Source organism: Tympanuchus pallidicinctus, unplaced genomic scaffold (genome assembly GCF_026119805.1).
Source record: "Tympanuchus pallidicinctus isolate F22 unplaced genomic scaffold, pur_lepc_1.0 scaffold6, whole genome shotgun sequence".
Lineage (NCBI taxonomy): Eukaryota > Metazoa > Chordata > Aves > Galliformes > Phasianidae > Tympanuchus > Tympanuchus pallidicinctus.
In genome coordinates, this window is record NW_026294780.1 from 6,008,963 (window position 1) to 6,028,548 (window position 19,586).

Below are 19,586 nucleotides of genomic sequence, written 5' to 3' on the forward strand. Positions count from 1 at the left end.
GAAGGACTGACATCAGACCTCAAAATGAACTGATCCTCGCTGTTCTGCATTCTCAGATGCAGGACTTTGTATTTAATTTTCCTGAGGTTCATGAAGTTCTCTGCCCAATTCTCCAGCTTCTTCAGGTCCCTCATAATGGCTGCACCATTTGGTTTATCAGCCACTTCTGCCAGTTTTACATGATCTGAATTCTTGCTGAGGATGCACCCTGTCCCAGCATCAAAGTCATAAAGATGTTAATCTTTATTGGTCACACTACTGACTCCTGTGGTACACCACTAGTTTCTCACCTCCCACTGAACTTCATGCCATTAATCACAACCCAATGGCACTTCTAGTTCAGCCAGTTTTTAATCCACCTAACTTTGATCCAGCCCGTGTATTGTCGATTTTTCAATGATGATGTTATGAGAGAGAGTTTAAAATGCCTTATTAAAGTAAGTGCCCACTTCTTTCCCCTAATTGACCTTGCAGTAGAATGTTATCAGGATTGTTGAACATGATTTCACATATTTGGAAATGATTTGCATTATCAGTGGCCCTATAATCTTTCCTGGCTGTATTTTACCAAATCTTTACGCTCGAAGATATGTGTCTTTGAAAGCAATGCCTCCTATTTACTTCCACAGAAAATACAATAGATATGAAGAGCACAATAACACTGATAGAATAATTCTCAGCTGCAAAACATTATTTGTTGACATAGTCACCATGATTAACTATACATTTTCATCAGCGATGAACAAGAGCTTGCATGTTGCAGTCATAGAAATTTTCACCAGCAGAGGTGACCCACCGTTTCACAGCTGCTATGATGGCATCATTTCTAGGTTCTGAAGTGGCTGTACAAGAGCATGTTTTTTTTAAAATGCCAGACACCTTTGACTTTTAATTCTCTAATCTTCCCATGGGTGAAAGATGGGCACCAAAATGCACAGTGGAGATCTCTACATACACTTCAGTTTGCAGCAGATTACCAAAGAGAACTAGATTCTGCTATGAGAATAAAAGGCTGATCTGACTCTTGTGTACTGAGCTGATTTACCATGGCATTATAGGATTCTCTATTCTTTATTTCACATACTCTAAGCACACTGGCATTATCTCCTCCTAGTGTTGAAAATCAAAAGCATCATCATTGTAAGAATGGGATTATCTATGTATTTTTAGTGTGTCATCTTGTGGATCAAGGCCAAGAGTAAATATCGAATGAAAGTTGCTCACAGGATATTGTTTGTTTATGTTCTAGGTGAAGGAAGAAATAAACTTGAGACGATTTGCTTTGCTGAACTACATGTTGATCAAAGACTTGATTCACAGTGATGATGACAAAAGAACTGAAAAACTAAAAGGTATAAAAAGGAAGGAAGAACATCTGAGGGCAGCTATCATGGGTAGAGGACTCAGCAGAGGGCCAACGGCTACTTGTGCAGTTTAATATAAATTCCAAATTGATTACAAAAGCACTTCTTTGGCTTGCAGAAGTTCAAGGTCAGGCCATAAATAAAAAAGCACCATACTTCTCAGAGTATCTTCTTTGCATTTGTCTCTATTGGCAGTCAAAATCACAAACACTGACTGCAGATTATCAACTCACTCTCATTGTTTTCTTTCACTGTTGCTGAGTGAAGTTGCAGTGTTAGCATTTTTTTTAGGCCAAACATGCCAGTGCTGCATTGTGTAAGAGCCATTAGGAGAACGCACACTTTTTTACACTCTGACCTTGTCCTCACAGGAGCAGTGACCCTGGGGATGTGGGCAAGTTAATCAATTACACATTTAGAGATGTAAACTCAGGGAGAGCAGAACCCTAGGCCCACAGACAACTTTTCAGTTCATGCATTGGGATTATTCATATTTGGAGAAAAATCACACCAGATAATCATGGATTTATTCAAGAAAGCAGAATCTGTTTGAGCGAGTGGTTGGGCAACTCTTCTGGCATGAGAGTAAGTTCTGAGGTGCACAGGCTTCGCTAGATTTGGCCATTTTCTGCTGTTTGTCATCAGCTGCAAAAATAACTGAACCCAGTTCAGTATTTCAATTATCTGTTTCTTGTTCCAGGAATTAATGCCTCCTTAGAGGAACTTGGTCAAAGCAGGGACTAGAAAGGCAAAAGAGTAATGCATGTGTGACTGGAGCTTCCAAGACTTGATGAAATTTGAATAGATCTTCCTGGCATGTGTAATGGATAAATAAGTGAAAGAAGCCAACCCAAGAAAAGTGAACAGACAGATCAAAATTGGTACCACATCATCTGGCTGGGGATTTTGCTGATGTTACAAAACTGATAAGACTCTATAGCAGCATATATATATGCAAGACTATATACCAGCATATAGATGTCCAGGTAATGCAGGAGGAAATACATTGTAGTGCTACCTCTTGTGTAACAGCCTCCTCACCCCCGGCAGCCCACCTTTCCCTGACACAGAAGGCCCACTAATTCTGCCTCTGATCTGTGGACAGAAGTAGCTAATGCCATGTGAAGTGCACCAAGCATGTGGAGTGACAGGAGGTCTTATTAGTAAGTGGGGAGGAGGCAGGCTGCTTGGTCCCCACCTACCCTATGGTCCCCAGGCATGCTGAGATCAGCGTGCTCAGGTGTACGGTATGGTCACTGCTACTCACAACTACATAATCCTTGTTTGGATCATGGTTGTCATCACCTGTAGTATCGTGATAAGATAAAGCAAACAAGTATTGATAAGACTGACAGTCTTATTCTGAGAATTTATTCTATTATTATTATTATTACATACTGCAAAGAAAGTATGCATACTGAATTCTACACTTCTGATTTGTTTGTTGCTAGAGATAGTCATTTTTTAATTTCCTGTAGTCATTTCCTCTAGTTCCCTCCCGTCTCTTGTATAAAGTGATCAAATAGTAAAGATCAAGGATTGTAATTATTCATCTCTTTACAGTTGGTTGCGTCATTCAAACCATGAGACTCATCTTTCAAGAATGTTCAGTGATCTTCACACTGGTCAACCTGGTGGATACTCTATCACAATCACTTGGTAAGTTCAAATCCATTTATGTTTATTTAAGAAATTGATATATTAATTACTAATATTTCTGTGGATAACCTACTTTATATGTTACAGTATTCTTTTTTTTTTTTTTTTTTTTTTTTTGCCAAAAAGAATCAACAAAACAGAAATTGAGATTCAAAAGAGGTAAATGTGGATTCTTAGAAAAAAACAAACAAACAAACAAGAGTGATGATGAGAGTAAGAGAAATATACCCAATTTTCTAAATAAAAAAACGAAAGAACTCTGTAAGATTATGTCTACTGTTAAAGAGAGAAATATTCAAATCTTTAAGCAAGAATACTTTCCATCCAAGGAATGCATAGGTTCTGATAGAGTGGACTGAATCTGAAACAGACTACAGTTTTCTCACTGAAAAAAGTTGGATAAAATGAATTCCAGGTAAGATTTCATCACTTACTATTCTAGAAGAATGAAAGTTGGGAAATATTCAGCAATATTTTGTTCCTGTAAAAACAACAAGGTAAAAATAATTTTAAAAAGCAAAATTAACAAATGCTTTAAAAACTCATTGTGTGTCTACATGCAAGAACATCTCTGTTTCATGTGTTTGACTGCAGTGCCGTTACTTGTAGTTCACTAAAGATAAATAGAATCTTGAAGAAATCATTAAAAAATCCCAAAATATAGTCTGATAACTTAATACTCATTCATTATTTTATCACAAGGACCCCATCATTCGAGAACTCTAAAGCTATCCCTTCCTCTTATCAACCTATAAATCAACTCTGTGTTCTGCTGTATGTATGATAAGTACTTTTTTTCAGCAATGCAACACTATTTAATTCTTCAAAGTTAATTGCTCCCTTGAGTTGTTGGCTTTTTTGTGAGGGGACTTGATTCTGCCTTGAGATGCTATGACTTTGTGGGACAAAAGCTGAAAGTCAGCATTCTGGTTCTTATATAATGCAAAATATAGTGATGTCTATAGTTTGTCAAGTTTCTACTCAAAACAAACATACAAATAAAAAAAGCCAAAAACCCAAACCACAAAATCAACCAAATAACAATAACATCAAACCCCAAACAAACAGAAAATCCCTGCACTGATCAATTTGATGAGTTATGAGAATTATACTTGACTATGCTTTGCTCCAAAACGTCTTTAAAAACCTTCTGTTGCTGTCCTATTAATTCTATTGAAAATAAATTTTCTACTCAGTCAGCCTTGAGCACACATTTCAGAAACCTTGTGTGCAAGAGTTTGCACTTTCACTTGCATGTGTTCCAGTTAATGAAATGAAACTGTTCTCATATATGAGTAATTAGAGTGTAGGCTCAGTTTTGGGTATTTCTCTCCATTTGTTTCTATACACAGAACTACTGCACTATGTGTAAGTTCAACATGTGGTTACTTATCAGGTTTCATCAGTGTGAGGAAATCAAAAGTGATTTTTCTTTTTTGTTTGCCTTCAATGAGGTTTCAACTGTTCCTGTACATGTACATTCCACTGTTATCTTTGCAGATTGACATTCTATTTTTTTTTTTTTCTTTTCCTTTTTGATCTGTTCCATGACATTTGGGCTTTTAACAAAGTTCCCCTTCAATAGCAAATTTTCTTAGCAATGAAGTTTGAAAAGTCGTTTGGAGGTGGATTATAATTGCTCATGTTCTTGCTCATGGTTGCATCCTTATAATGCATTGCTCAAGGTAATTTCCTTTTTCTTCATCTGTAATAGTACTTTCTGTACACACCATAGCAAGATCTTCCATTCTTCTCTTTCTCAACAAGACCAAGTGTCCAATAGCATATGTGAGATTAAGTCCAGCGTAGAGCCCTACCATTTTCTCTCTGATTTTACTGAAGATTTAGACCTTGATTATTCCTTCTGACTGATGTTCAAGAGTGCTGGTACACATTCTATACTTCTGCAACATACTGTTATCTATCCTCCTAGACAGACTGAAAGGTCACCCTTGAACAGAAAGTTTTTGCCATCCCTTCCTAGGCCTCCTTTCGCTATATTTTTGACCTTTTATCTAACCATTCCCTTAACACAAAAAGTAATTAAATGTGATACTGTACTCCATAGGATCATAATTTAAAATATTGCAGTTACTGTGAAAAATCTGGCACATTAGCTGAGAACAATCCAGGTTATTACAGGTGGATTCATCAAGGAAAGAGATGAACAGTCCTCTCTCCTCTCTTTCTCTATATCTCTTCCCACTAACAAAAGATAGGAATGATTCTGCGTCCTTAAGTGTAGGTGATTAAAAATAACATAAAATAAAGATAGTAAAATGAAATAAAGAAAGAAGCTAAAAACCTTTCCTGTTAGAGGCAAAGGAAAGATCATCAGTAAGAAACATTATTTTACATAACCTATTCATATCCTCAGTGTTTGATGTCTACTTAAATCAAACTTTAAAAACTTTAATCAGGCTTTGCATCTTTTCAAGTTGAAAAAGCAAGGAAATATAAATAATGCAACATATACATGCTATGTTTTGAAAAGATACACATAATTTTTTTTTGTTCACTAACACAAGAGGCATCTCGTGCCACAGTAATAAGACTACAAATCCCATTAAATTAGAAAGCATAGTATAAAAATTGCACTATCTGGAGATGTGGAAGCACAACTATTAATAACAAGTTTTTTTCAAAAACTTTTCTGTATTAAATAGCTGAATGCATTTCAAAGTTATAAATTATGTTAAGACTTCTGATGAAGTCATTTAGAGATAGAACATAGGAAAAGTACGTGTCACAAAGTGTTCCTTACATTCTGAGTTCCATTTCTACTACATAATTATATTTATTGTGAAGATCTTCAATAATGTATTACCTTCCATTTTAGGTACTGGAGTTTATATTTAAATGTTAAAATCTCGGAGTTCCAAATCATAAAATGCAACTTCTTTTGTCCAGTTTGGTTTTGTATTTCTTTTGAACAGAAAAAGGATCTGATTTATATAGAATGTTAAGATAGTGTGCTCTGAGTAATACTGTGGAAGTCAAGTGGACTACTCAGAAAGTGCAAAGTTTGTTCATAAATCACTGCCAGACTGGAGTCATATCGATATTCTTCTCTGTCATCCAAAAACATGCATTGAGAAACCCAAGAGTTACAGTTCCATATAAAAATTAGTTCCGTACACTAATATTTCTTTTTTTTAAAAAAAATAGAACTAATTTTGCTTAATGGAGAATATATAATTATATATTCAAATATGCTAAATATACATTTCGCTATTTTTATAGAAAATAGAAAATCTGCATACAAATAGTCATGGATCATCATAATATAATCATAACACTATATATACTACATAGCACACACATGCTAAAATTTAGTTCATAAAAATTAAAATTTGTTAGTATACTTGCAGACTAATAATCCACTTTCAGGCATTTTGCCATCATATTGGTGGCTTCAGTTAAAGACAAGATGATCTCTAAGACTTGCTGAGGAGCTTGGAGAGTAAGGAGACAACGGCTAGTTTCTTGTACAGAGATAAAGTTGTCTGGATAAAATCCATGTTATGACAGCTTTCAAAATTTTTAAGTTCTGTTTTGTTTCAGTACATTTACTTCTCCATTCTTCAGAAAAACATAACAGTTTTGGTTTGAGAAAACAGTGTAGAACAAGTCTGCAGCCACTAGTTAGGAAACAGAGGACTTCTTGCAGAGGAATACTCACTCTTTTTCTTAGAGCTCTGTGAATAGTGTAGCAGGGATTTGAAGCTAAATTTGCTCTTGGATTTCTGTCACACGTGTTTTAAGAGAGATTTTAAGAGAATGATGTAAGAACACAATGACATCTATGCAAAAATGTCTTGATAAGCTTTAATCACAAAATTATTAAGCAGAGATGCAGCCTTGAAAATAGTTAGACGATACAATTATTTGAACCCAAGTGTTTCCACACAGCTTTTTTACATTCTTAGTGTTGATTACAGAGCAAAAGTATAGCAAACTGGAAAATACGTAGATCCGATTATGATGAATATTCAGGATCATTAACTGTAATACACAGGTCATCAGAAATATTTAAGCAGGGATCAATCCTCTATTCTCCTCTAGGTAGGAATGTTCCTGCAGAAGTTTTTAGTGGCAGGCATTTCCTGCCTGGAGACAAGAGCCTGCAAATTTTACCCTCAGAATCTTGTAATGTATGTAATATTCATGATATATTTTTGCAGAATCATAGAACCATTTGAGTATGAAGGGACCTTAAAGGTCATCTAGTTCAACTCCCCTGCAATGAACAGGGACACCTACAACTACATCAGGTTGTTCAGAGCTCTGTCCAGCCTGATTTTGCATGTCTCTGGAGACCAGACATCCAATTCCTCACTGGACAGCCTGTGCCAATGCCTCACTACTCTGATCTTAAAAAGCTCCTTCTTTGTGTCCAGTATAAGTCTCACTTCTTTTACTATGAAACCATTTCCCCTTTTCCTATCACAACAGACCCTGCTAAAGAATCTATCCCATTCCTTCTTATAATCTCTCCTTAGATACTGATATTTTCTCTGTTTTCCTTTTCTTTTTTTTTAAATTCAATTAAATATAATTTCACATCTTATAGAACTCAAATACATTTGTCTTTCTTCTTGAAAGATTGCTATTGTGGTTTTCTACTCTTTCTGGCTTCTCATTTTTCAAGGTCAGAGTTATCTTCAGCATTTAATTGTGGAATCCTGTTGGACACAAAATTAAAACACCTGTGTCCCCAGAAGGAGCTATAACAAAGAGGAGGCCAGGAGAAGAAAAAAAACAAACCATGTGCAGCCAGGGAACATCAAATTATTTTGCTTTGAGAAAGCCTATAAGCTGGAACGGACCAAGACCACTCAGACTAAATGCATAGTTCACCTAGTTTTGCTTATCTATTTGGGTATCCTGTGTGTGTCTACCCTATCCATCTGCTGTAGATCTATGCTGTGAGCCCTTGTTTCTTGTGGTAAAGATCAGAGTTTACACAGAAAATCCATGTTGCGTTGGTACCCAAAGAGATCTCTTCAGCAGGAAAATCTTACCAGGTACTATGGAGCAAAGCTGGCTTTGTTATTTAGGCACCATGCACAGTCTACACCTTTTGGGCCAGGAACCATTGGGTTCTTTCTGATTTTGCACATTTTTTTATTTTGCTCTTTTGAAATTCTAGTTTCAGTTTCTCTAGAGTATTATATTCTGTCTCCTTGCATTTTAGACATGTTCATGTCACATATATACTATGTATAAGTGTTACATAAATATATATACTATTATATTCTTACATATATATTTTATGATCATCTGAGCCTATGGCATAAACATCTTTGAAATACCGATTGCCTACAAAGATGGAGTTTCTCATACTCAGTGCTGAATTTATATTCTCTGTAAATGTACTGAACAGGTCAGAAAGATGCCATCAGCACCACAATAATCAATTTCAATAACGAGAAAATGCAGATCACGTGGGCAACAAGAAAACTATTCCCTGGCAAGAATGTGTCATTTTATTATATGTGAGTATTGATAATGCCTGTGCTTCTCTCCCTAAAAAATTTACTTTGGGAAGCTAAAATACCAAAAATATTTAATTCATCTCTGAACTATGCATTAAACTTTCTTAACATTTTTGTAATCATTCAAGAGGAAGCTTGTTTATATTCATATCTTGCTACAAAGCTGTATAAACCCGTAAACCTGCTGAATAATCAGCTGTAATAAATCATAGAACAGTTTGGACTGGAGGGGATCATTGAACTACAACTCTTTGCCATGGGCTGGGCTGCCCCCCACCAGATCAGGCTGCTCAGCGCCCCATCCAACCTGGCCTTGAACAACTCCAAGGATGGGACATTCACAGCTTCTCTGGGCAGCTTATGCTATTGTCTCATCACCCTCTGAGCAAATAATTTTTTCCTAACATCTAACATAAACTTCCCCTCTGTTAGTTTGGAGCCATTCCCTTTTGTCCTATCCCACTAGATTGTGATAATAGATACGAAGCCTTCATTTTTTTTTTTTCTTTGCTAAATGTTGATGTTAATTACACTGTTGAAAGTGTTTTTCCTGCATATTTAAGTATGTATATTATGTATATTAAGTATGTATATTTTGTATAAGAGATGTTATTTACACAACAGAAACTCAATGTTTTGGTTGAAGGTAGTCATAAAGCTTCACATTCCCTTCTTTTTCTAGTTGATATACATGGAAGAACTAACAGCACAATCTTGAAAAAAGGCTTATGAAAACATTAGTTTGAATAAGCTATTCTCTTTTTAGAGGAAAAACAAAACAAGCTAACACAACTAACAAAGGAAACTTGTTAGTTTTAGATTGCACCAAATCCAAGGACTGGAAAGTCAATGAGGTCATGCCAATGAATTGCCTCAAACCATAATGAAATTTCCTTCTTCAAGTTCTGTATGTGGATTTGTCTTTGTAGAACCACTGAAAACAAAACTAAGAAAAATATAGTTGCAAAAAAGAATTAGCTTTTATGTCTTGATATGAGTATTTCTGTTCACTGATATTTTTTAATTTCCAGATTTGAAGACAGCAAGCAGAAATACCGGAAAATATGTCCCACATATCTATTGACACAAGGTTATAATTCAGGATGTCTTTTTAAGACAGAAGGTTACACCCTTGCTTTCTCAATCATGAACAGCAATGGAAGTGAAGAGCTTTTTTCTAAAAGACTGAAATCTGATTTCTATAGTAAGTATGTAAAATCAAAACTATGTATTTTGATAGTCCTGGTGTCCCCATTCATTCTCTATTTGTGCTTAATCTGAGAAGAAATCATTTATCTGTCTGTATAAAATGCTGTTAGTGTATACAATAAGCAATCTATCAGTATTTGAAATTATGGAGGCTGATTTCATACCTTTCTGTCATTGAGAGTTACATAGGATCATGTGCAGCTGTAACTAGGTGGGATTACTTTGAACAGCAAGATTTGTCCCAAAATGTAGTTTAAGATTAGAATCAAAATAAAATTTATGGATATACTTGGCATATTGTAGACCTACTCAATATTCATGTCTGAAAACAAATACAACTTGTTAATTTCAAGTCTTATTATAAGAGATTTCATATTCCTGTTTTTACATTTTCTGGTACTGCACATAGATACAGTGCTTAAAGTGAAGGATTTTTTTTTCCTTTTAATAAATACCAAGCAAAAAATACGGCAGTAAGAAAGAATCTGGAAAAGCCATTATCATCCAAATATACATTTAGAGCTTATTATGAATGTTTTAGGAAAAAAGATAAATCTAAAAACCTGTTAAAATATTTAACTTTGAGAATACTTTTTTGTATCTCATATGGTAAACTATGAAAAATTGCAGCCTGGTTCCCGAATTTTGGCTATTAAACTCTCACTGATACCAAAATTAATTTCAAAAGCATTAGATAACAAGGCAGAAATAATGGAAGTCTGACATCAGTTTTACAATTAGGAAGGCAAGGCTTCTTCATAACATGAAAAGGAATCAAGGACTGAGAAAGCAAGTAGCATTCTTCTCAACACTATTTCCCACTATTAAAGACTACACAATTACATAGGTCAAACCATTGCATTCTCTTAGACCATCTGAAAATAGCAAGGGATAGATTCAGTTGCACACAGGTAGACACCCAGTGTTTTTGCCATATATCTCAGCATATCCCACACTTCCTCCAGAAGATGAGGATGTTACGTGTCTTTTAAGTTTAGTGGTACTGAATTTGTCAATCTCTTTCCAATACAGAAGAATCTTCATTTCTCTCAAACCAAAGGAACTGAAAGAAGATCAGAGTCCTTCTTTAAGTAGTTTCAGGATTTTCCTGAATCGGGAGGACATCTACCTTTAAACGTGACACCTCCAATGGCGAGTAATGTCATAGTGGTACATTTTGACATTTAGTAAGGAAGTTAGCTGCAGAAGTGCATCATGTAAGAGGAATATCCACCTTGCTACTCAGGGAAACATGGAGAGATGGAAGGAATTAATTTAAGAATAAATATTTTTAAGAGGCTATTGCATTTTTTTTTTTTTCTCTTTTCCTTAGTAAAGCCCAATCGACCAGAAAATGTGACCTTCAGTTGGAAGGATGACACTGTTACTGTTACATGTAATAAACCGGAAAGAGGTGTGAAGTGCTTGAGACTTGAGCTTCAGTACAAAAGCAAATATGATAAAGGATGGCAAGTGAGTTGAACATGGCACGTTCAATCAATGTTGGAAGGAGCTGGAAATATTATCTCCATAAAATATAAAGCCTGTTTGTTTACTGATTGTTCTCCTCACCTTTGCATTCAAAATAGTTTGTAGGAGAACCCCATTGGATTTTTTTTTTTTTTTATCTGTACAATGAACAAAATATACAATTAACAGAGCGGCGTGGTTAGCTTGGTATTTTACAGGTCATATAACTAGAAGGATTATCATGGTGGAAAGGGATAATCAAGGGATAATCAGGCTCACAGTTTTTGGAAAAACTCCAAAGGGAGCAATCTCCAGAACGTAGAGATTGAAATCTCCTCAGTGGCAGTCAGCCCTTAAATGGGGGTTTAGAAGAGGTGGAGCCAGGCTCCATCCCTTCTGGTCGCACACAGGTGAATTGCCTTCACATATGCTCCCGCAGTTGACTCATTGCTTGCCAGAGATGATCAATCAGAGGTTCAGATTGTGATTCAACAATTCCCATACAGATCATAGAAGTCTACCATACAGAAGTCATTTACATTTTGAGTTATATCTACTTGCTACACAATGAACTGGGGATGATGTAAAGGGAAGTTCATAAATACAGAACAGCATTGGAAGATAAAAGCAGAAAGCTGAATAGAGTTAACAGAGAAACAGCATGAAATAAAAGGAAAGAAAAAAGATGATACAGAATTTTTATTTATTCTGGCTAGCTGTTATTTACATATTATTTCACAGACTTAAATCTACCGAGGCACCTGTAGAACATGTAAATATTTTGTGAATTAGTTTCTTTTTTTATACTGTAAGCAGAAACTGTAACATAGTACTCTGTATGATGACTGTTAGGCCCTTTAGCTCACTGTCAAATAATGAACAACGGGGATGAATGGGAAAGAATGGGTCAAGAAGAAGAATTCCTCAGAATTCAGAGAAACAAAATTTTATTTCTGAGGTTTTGGTCTACTCCTTCTCCTAGTCATGATCATAGTGTAGTTATGTTTGAGCATTCTGTCTTGAAAGCTGGAATTAACAATTATACACCTTCCTTCTCAGTCCAGAACTTCTAAGTGTTGCAGAGTTGGAGAGCAAGGCTTTGATCCAAGGAAATGCTATTCTTTTCGGGTCAGACTGAAGAGGATAGTACCCTCTTGCAACGTAGTTGATTTCAGCAGTGACTGGGAAGCAGAAACATTCTGGATGAATAGCACATTATTAGGTAACAGCTGTGCTATATTCATATATTGTCTAAGTGCAAATTGTTAAGAGGTGACTGCAAAAAAAGTTCAGAATGTGCAATCACTTTTATATTTCACTATGTTCCATCTTCTGTTATCAAAGAAACTTTGTTCCCGATGATTCATAACACTACAAATTTATGCATTTATCTACAAAGTTTAAAATGTCCTTATTATTTGTGTTACAGTAGTGTCTAGGATTCCCCGGTGACAGTGATGTGTTGCATGCTGTGTATTTTGTGTGTATATATTAATATACACACATACACAAATATATGTGGATTTACATATTTATGTAAAAACATAAACATATGCAGGCACTCTGGTGACAGATGATACATTAACATCAAACTTGAACTCTAAGAAAAACCTTTACGCTCAATTTTTTAAGACTGATTGCTTTAAAATACATCTAGGAGTGCTATAAGACCAGAGGTTATAACTGTCTGGTGTTCATATTTGCTGAAAATGGGGGAAACATGAAATGGGAGCAAAGTCATTAACAACATTGCTTTCCCACCAGGAAGACCCATTTAACTGTATGTAATTGGTTTCAGTTAGACCTTTAGTGGAAACTACTTCTATTGTTTATCAAAACAAAAAACAGATTTATTGTAAAACTGAATGTACACTATCTCAAGCGAATACAGGCTGCCCAAGGAGGTGGTGGAGTTATCATTCCCAGAGGTGCTCAAGAAATGTGCAGATGTGGCATTTGAGGACATGGTTACTGGACATGATGGGGATGATGACTGGACTAGATTATCTCAGAGGTCTTTTCCAACCTTAAAAATTATATGATTCATATCATCTAACCACAGAATTCCACCCACTAGGCTTTGTTGGAATTATGAGACACCCAAATGTCCATTCTACCCAGACCTGAGTTTTCTATGATACAACTAACTCACCCAAAGAAAATCAGTATACACAAAGCTAGGCTGAAATCCTGGAGCATAAGAATGTACTACTTGTGCACTAGTGGTAGGAACAGTGCTGACTTCCAGAGAAGTTTATTGCACCATGCAGATTGTGAACCTGCTGTCCTCTGCTGTGGCAGACAATGTCTTTCAGAAACACAGAGCCCTACCTACAACATTAGACCAGAGGCTATCAGCAGGCATGTATGTGGATGGCAAGTGCAGAAAAGACAGACAAATAGTTGTTTTGAGTGTCCCTCTATCATAAGTGACCCTGGCACAGCCTCCTCAATGGAGCAAGCATTCCACTTCAGGACTTCAAGGAGTGATTGCCTCCATATCACAGGAAGACATGACAAAAGCTGTTCTCAAGAAAATTCAGCCTCTGAATGTCTCACTGGATGTTCACAACTTTTCTTGTGACTTTCTGACAGGCTAAACAAAGCGAGCAGGTGGAACAGGCTGCCATAGGAAAAGGAGTGACTATAGAGTACTATTTATAGATTGGTCTAATAATTAACTTAATTAACTTAAGTTTCCGTAGCATTTATCTGAAGAGCAGAAGTTCAGTATGAGGAAGTTCAGTTTTGTGGTGCCTTTACAAAAGCTGCAGGAAAAACACTGAGAATGCCAAAAGCTGCAAAAACTCATCAGTTCAGATACATACCTGTTGAATCCTGTCACTAGTTACTTTCTGGTTGTTAGCTCTTGCATTTTCTGGGCTTCTTTGGTATATGTGGTGGGGGCATTTTTTGTTTGTTTGTTTTATTTTGGGAAATTAGACATTTAGGCTATGTGCAAAGTCCAGTTACAGCTTTTTATCTTGGGAAATAAGATGTTTAGTTTACATGTAAAATTAGTTGCAGCTCTGGAGACTGTAGGTAGGTCTATGTAAGACACACCTTAGCAGAGAACTGCTGTATCACCCTTAGTGCAGTGAGAGAACATAAAAATCATCATTCTGAATGCTTCTACTCTTTGCACATGTGCACCTTCCTTTGTTCTGTAACAGGTCAATAAAAAAAATAAAACATGATTTTATTTTGTTGCACAGTTTGGGGAAAGATAGCTTTTCTTTTCAGTTTCAAAAGAACACCTGATTTATTTTTTTTTTATATTTGTTCCTAAATTTTTATTCTATTTTTTTTTATTAATAGGAGAAGTCAATGTTCTAGCATGGTTAGGAATATTTCCTGCTAGAGCAAACAACAAAATTTTCACTTGCTTTCTTCTGCTTATTCCTAGATTCATGTGATGATGAAATAAAAACCCAGTCAAACACAGTAATTCTTTTAAGTTGTTTGATGGCAGTACTTCTAATAGTATTTATCCTCTTGATCCTTCTGTGTAAATGGCAGAGGTAAATATAATTTCACTGCTTACTACTACTGTAGAATATATACCTTTTCAGATTATAATTTCTTTTTCTCTGTGTTTACATTTGTATTTACTAACTCAGCCAACACAGTAAAGCTTTGACTAGTACATAGAGCAGAATACTGCTGGCTGCCCAGCTGCAAGTTTGCGTGTATTCCAGACTTTGCTAGGCATATCATTCTGTTATACTGCATAAATCTCATCAGATGATTGTTTTATTGTAGTAATGTAACAATACTACTTTTTGATGTTAACACATGTTTACAAGAAGCCAAGGATACTGACATGCAAATCTTATCTGTGGCTTCAGCAATGTGTTGAAGTAGATGTTTGTACAAATGACAACACCATAACAGAACACCTTTTTTTCTCTTTGCAGACTTCAAAAATCTGTTATGCCTACTATACCAGATCCAAAATATATATTTACTGATCTCTTCAATGATCATAGTGGAAACTTCCAGGTAAACATTTTCTTCCTAGCAAACAAGTCTATGAACTTTGCAATGCTGTGAATAATCTGAAAGCAGCTACCAACACATGTTCTGGGTTGATGTTGATTCAGATGTCCTCTGACCCAAGAGAAAAGCCCTTCCCCCTATGCAGCATCAACAGATCAGCACTATAATACTGCTTTGGTACTGCATAAGAGTTGTTATAGAAAGTGAGAGAAAAATTTCAGGAGAAAATTTAAGGATGTCCAGAGACACAATATCTGGGGAGATGCCAGAGTGGCATTTGCATACTTTCCTTCTAATGACAGTTTTAATCCATACTGAAGCTTTAATCCACAATGCTATATTGCATAACTCTCCATATAAATTTAGTCTGAATTTAGAGTAGATGAGGACTTGGGTCAAAGAATGTGTGAGTCCACCAAGGAAAGAACATAGGGTATTTTACACATCCCAGGTTTTCCAAAGACACTGAGTTCTCTGACAACAGCAACAGGACCTGAGGGAATGGCATGGATCTGCGTCATGGAAGGATCCATGAACCCATGAACACCCTTTCCATCTTAAGCAATTCTATGTTCTATAATTCTATGATCTTTGTGGGTCCTTTCTAACTCAGCATACTCTATGATTCTATGATTTTATGGTTTAATATGTTCTCTGTAAGTCACAAGATCTTGTATTTACTGGTGGAAAACAGTCTTTCTTCTTGTCTTTCTCGGTTCCTTGCATTATATTTTCTGCTTCTGTATGTTACTCCCTTTTCATCTTCTCCATTGTGGCTATCCCTGGAAAGATGCCATTGTTTAAAGGAAAATCCAGGTCTATACAGACAGATTTCTTTTGATTGACCACTTAGAACCTGCCAGTATCAACCTTTTCATTCTCCTAGGAATGGATAGATAAAACTGATCATGCAGTAGTACAAACCAAATTGGAATATGAAGAGCTAGAATGCATCATCGAGGAAGAAAACCAGCAAACAGACAAGAAGAAAAGTGACAATCAGGAGCCTAGGGAAAAAATCTTCGGCTTTTCAGGAACAACTGGAAATAATAGTCCCAAAACAGCTCAGAATGCCCGCCTGATGCCAACATTCAATAATACAGTTTCTTTTGCTGTCCCCCAGAATGTAGTGAATGATGACATGTATGTGATGTTATAAAACCTGCATAATTCAGAAGGTATGAGGAAATGATATGTAAGATCCTGATGAGTATGTGCAGAGGCTGAATAGAAAATATTATCACAAGTAGAAACGCAAGAAGAAAGATGCAAGTCTGTATTATCTGATTCCAGATAGGTTCTTTCCAAGAACTTATGAGCAGGCTAAATATTTGATGTAAATGTCTAATGATTTATGGAGTTAAGATTTCGGATTATAGTTGGTTTTTATATGTAGGATTTAAGTAAGTCCCATTTTCATGTTAGGGGAGAGAACAAGAGCTGTTCCATGGCACAATTTCAACAGCTGAGATTCAGTCCTTGCGCTTTTGTAGTGCAAACTACATCATTACTATTCTCAAATGAAAAGAAAATTAAGATATTTGTCTCCTAATGGTCTTTGTTTCACAAAGGCCAGATAGCATACTGTTCATTTTCATAGTGATAATATACTGCTTTACTGTATCTCTTTATATTAGAAGTGCTTGCTTTTGTAGCTGCTTCTCCAGTTGTGAAATTTTGTTCTTCATGGTATGCATCAAAAATTTTTAAAAGAGAAAGAATAAATCATGTGTCTATGAACAGAAAAGGGAGGATGTACACTGTTGAGTTACAATTTATCATGTAAATATTGCTGTGCAGGCAGTTTCCTTCAGAATAGCAAAGATTCATGGACTGCGGTCAGGTCCTTGATATCTTACTGTGTCTCGATGTGACTACCTCAGCTTCTTGCAGAGATCAGGTTCATTTTCTACAATATTTATATTTAACTAAGTTTCTTTTATTTCAAACTATTTGTAATGCAATGAAGTAGAATTTAAAACTGTAAATAAAAGCTTTATTTTCAAACTCTGTTCTACTGTTTTCTAAAGCTTACCAACTTTTGAATGTGTAATTTTTTACTTAAAATGCCACATACTACAGTTAGGTCTCATAAACAAAATCTGAGGTATTCTGTTAATTACCCTAACATCTAAGCTACATTGAAAACAAATTTTGTAAAAATGTTAAGTGCTAAAACATCTTTTGTATGTATATGTAAGGTCTTGTAGATTCATTGTAATTATATGTTGAAATAGTTCCAGATATTTACATGAGCATCAATCAGTCGTTTAATGATTTTATCAGTTGAATAAATTTTGCCTACTGCATACTTTTATGAACTAATTCATACTGTAATTTGCAGATGACACCTATCATAAAATTACAGAAATTAATATTTTTAGCTCAGCATTTTAATGCCAGATGTACTTGGGAATTGTATACAGTAATGTAGATATATTAATTTCCAGAATTGGTTTCTGATGACCCAGTTTGCCATACAAGGAAAAATCCAGAAAATGTATGCCAGTAACTGCAAAACTTAACTGGGAAGACACATTTCTCTATTTTTTCTTGACATTACCTTAGACTTAGTTTACAGTAACAAGAAAACCAAGCTAACAGAGGATTTCCTGAAATCGTGACAATTTTTCTGCCTTTTTTTAAATCTAAATCAGAATTACACAAGCTTTTTGGGGTCTTTCATCCATCTTTGGTACATAATTTTAAATGAATTTTTAAAATAAAAATAATTACGCAGTATTTAAATAGTATAAGAATGCAATGAATTTTAAACAAATACAAGCTTTATATAATTTGATCAGCAGAATATACCTTAGCTCAGGTGTTTTTAGATGATATAAACTGGTGTTATTGCATGAGAATCAAAGAAGTTAAATCTAATTACACTTGATATGAAAATGTTCCAGTAATGACTGAAGCAATAAAGTAGGAAGGAAAGCTTGGAATGTACTGCTTAGCTCCTTCATCTTTGAACTATACATACATCTGATGGTCTAAAGATATAGGTAGATGCCTTAATTTAACCATTAACCATTTTCTGTTTACAAATATTTTTCTATCTGAATTAAAAGTGTTTCATATTGTACTGAAATTTTACTTTGGAAGAAAAAGAAGACAGATGTGGAAATGTGTTCTTTCAGTTGTGCTCCTGAAATGAAAATTTACAGTCATCTAAGATTTTAGTGTGAATGATAGCTTGTATTATATTTTACAGTTATAAAGTTTATTTTTGCAAATGTATGCAACCCATATTTACATAGCGTATAACAGATAAGAAATTAAAAATATAAAACTTGCAAATATCTAAACATTTATTTTAAAAACATTATGTGTATGTGTGTATATATATATATATATAAATAGAGACATAGCAACATAAAGAATTGCTGAAATAATAAACTCCTCTCCTCATCCTGACTGTCAGTTCTCTGATGGTTACACAGCCATGCACCGTATCTCAAAGCAGGTTTGCAGGGGCTCGTGCAAACCAACCTGTGAAAGAGCAACTTAACCAGACAGCTGGGAAAAGGCCTGTTCAACTCCCTACAGTGAGAAGAAGGGTATATGGCACCTTTAACATCTTCCCTTTTGGTTTATTCAAAGTTGTTATGTTTTTCAAATGCACAAGTCCCCCAGATGCTGCAGTTTGTTCCTAATTATATCCCACAGAAAGGCACAAACAGCATATCATGTGGTAGTCCAGACTAACTTGCATTTTTTCAACAGCAAAATAAAAAGGATGTATATTTATACCTCATGTAATTTATGTACTTGCTATATCAGTGCTGAGCCACATTGAACATCTATACTGTTTGGCTTTTGATGTGTGATTTTCAGTGAGGGGAAGAGTAAGAGAAAATCACATTGATTTTTTTTAAAAAACAAATAACAGAACTTACTGAAACCAATCTTGCAACTTCTGATGATTTCCCCCTTTTTTGTTCATTTTTATCATTTTAATGTTTATCAGTCTTCTGGGAAATACACTTTGTGCAACTATGAGCAGAAAACATTTGCTTCCTTTGCAAGGAATGTAAAAGTTTCTTGCAATACTGTCATAAAACGTTTCAAAACCATCTTTGCTTTTTGTTAATGGCTTATCTTTTTATAACAACTAAACTCAACCATGAAAACACTGTCTATATTTTCACCCTTGTCCTGAAAACAACAGGATAATGATGGGAGGGTCACAGTGAGCTCTTGAAAGAGAGGGCTAGATGCAATAATTTTTTTTGGAAAAGCCATACAGGTCTATATTTGTCCAAATACTGAGAACAGACAATTTTTATGTAGGAAAAGAAAGTGTGGCCATGGCACTTTATCACTGAACTGCTAGAGATCCATCACTAACTAATCTAGTTCTCAGTGCCTATTCATGGTCAGT

The 19,586-nt window shown here is 35.3% G+C and overlaps 1 protein-coding gene across 3 annotated transcripts; it reads left to right on the plus strand.

The window, feature by feature from the left end:
- The first annotated feature begins 1,768 nt into the window (after window positions 1-1,768).
- CRLF2 (cytokine receptor like factor 2) lies at window positions 1,769-17,206 on the plus strand. Of its 3 annotated transcripts, XM_052664840.1 has the most exons (10): window positions 1,769-1,949; window positions 2,065-2,350; window positions 2,928-3,023; window positions 8,410-8,521; window positions 9,553-9,725; window positions 11,064-11,203; window positions 12,260-12,422; window positions 14,607-14,721; window positions 15,118-15,202; window positions 16,086-17,206. In XM_052664840.1, exons 2-10 carry the CDS (start codon window positions 2,317-2,319, stop codon window positions 16,356-16,358), a joined length of 1,191 nt encoding a protein of 396 aa, XP_052520800.1. In that variant the 5' UTR covers window positions 1,769-1,949; window positions 2,065-2,316; the 3' UTR covers window positions 16,359-17,206. The 3 variants fall into 3 exon arrangements, with proteins under 3 accessions (XP_052520800.1, XP_052520801.1, XP_052520803.1); XM_052664841.1 differs by lacking the exons at window positions 1,769-1,949; window positions 2,065-2,350 and adding an exon at window positions 3,150-3,438 and having other exon boundaries at window positions 2,931-3,023; XM_052664843.1 differs by lacking the exons at window positions 1,769-1,949; window positions 2,065-2,350 and adding an exon at window positions 7,675-8,050 and having other exon boundaries at window positions 2,948-3,023.
- Window positions 17,207-19,586: the final 2,380 nt, after the last annotated feature.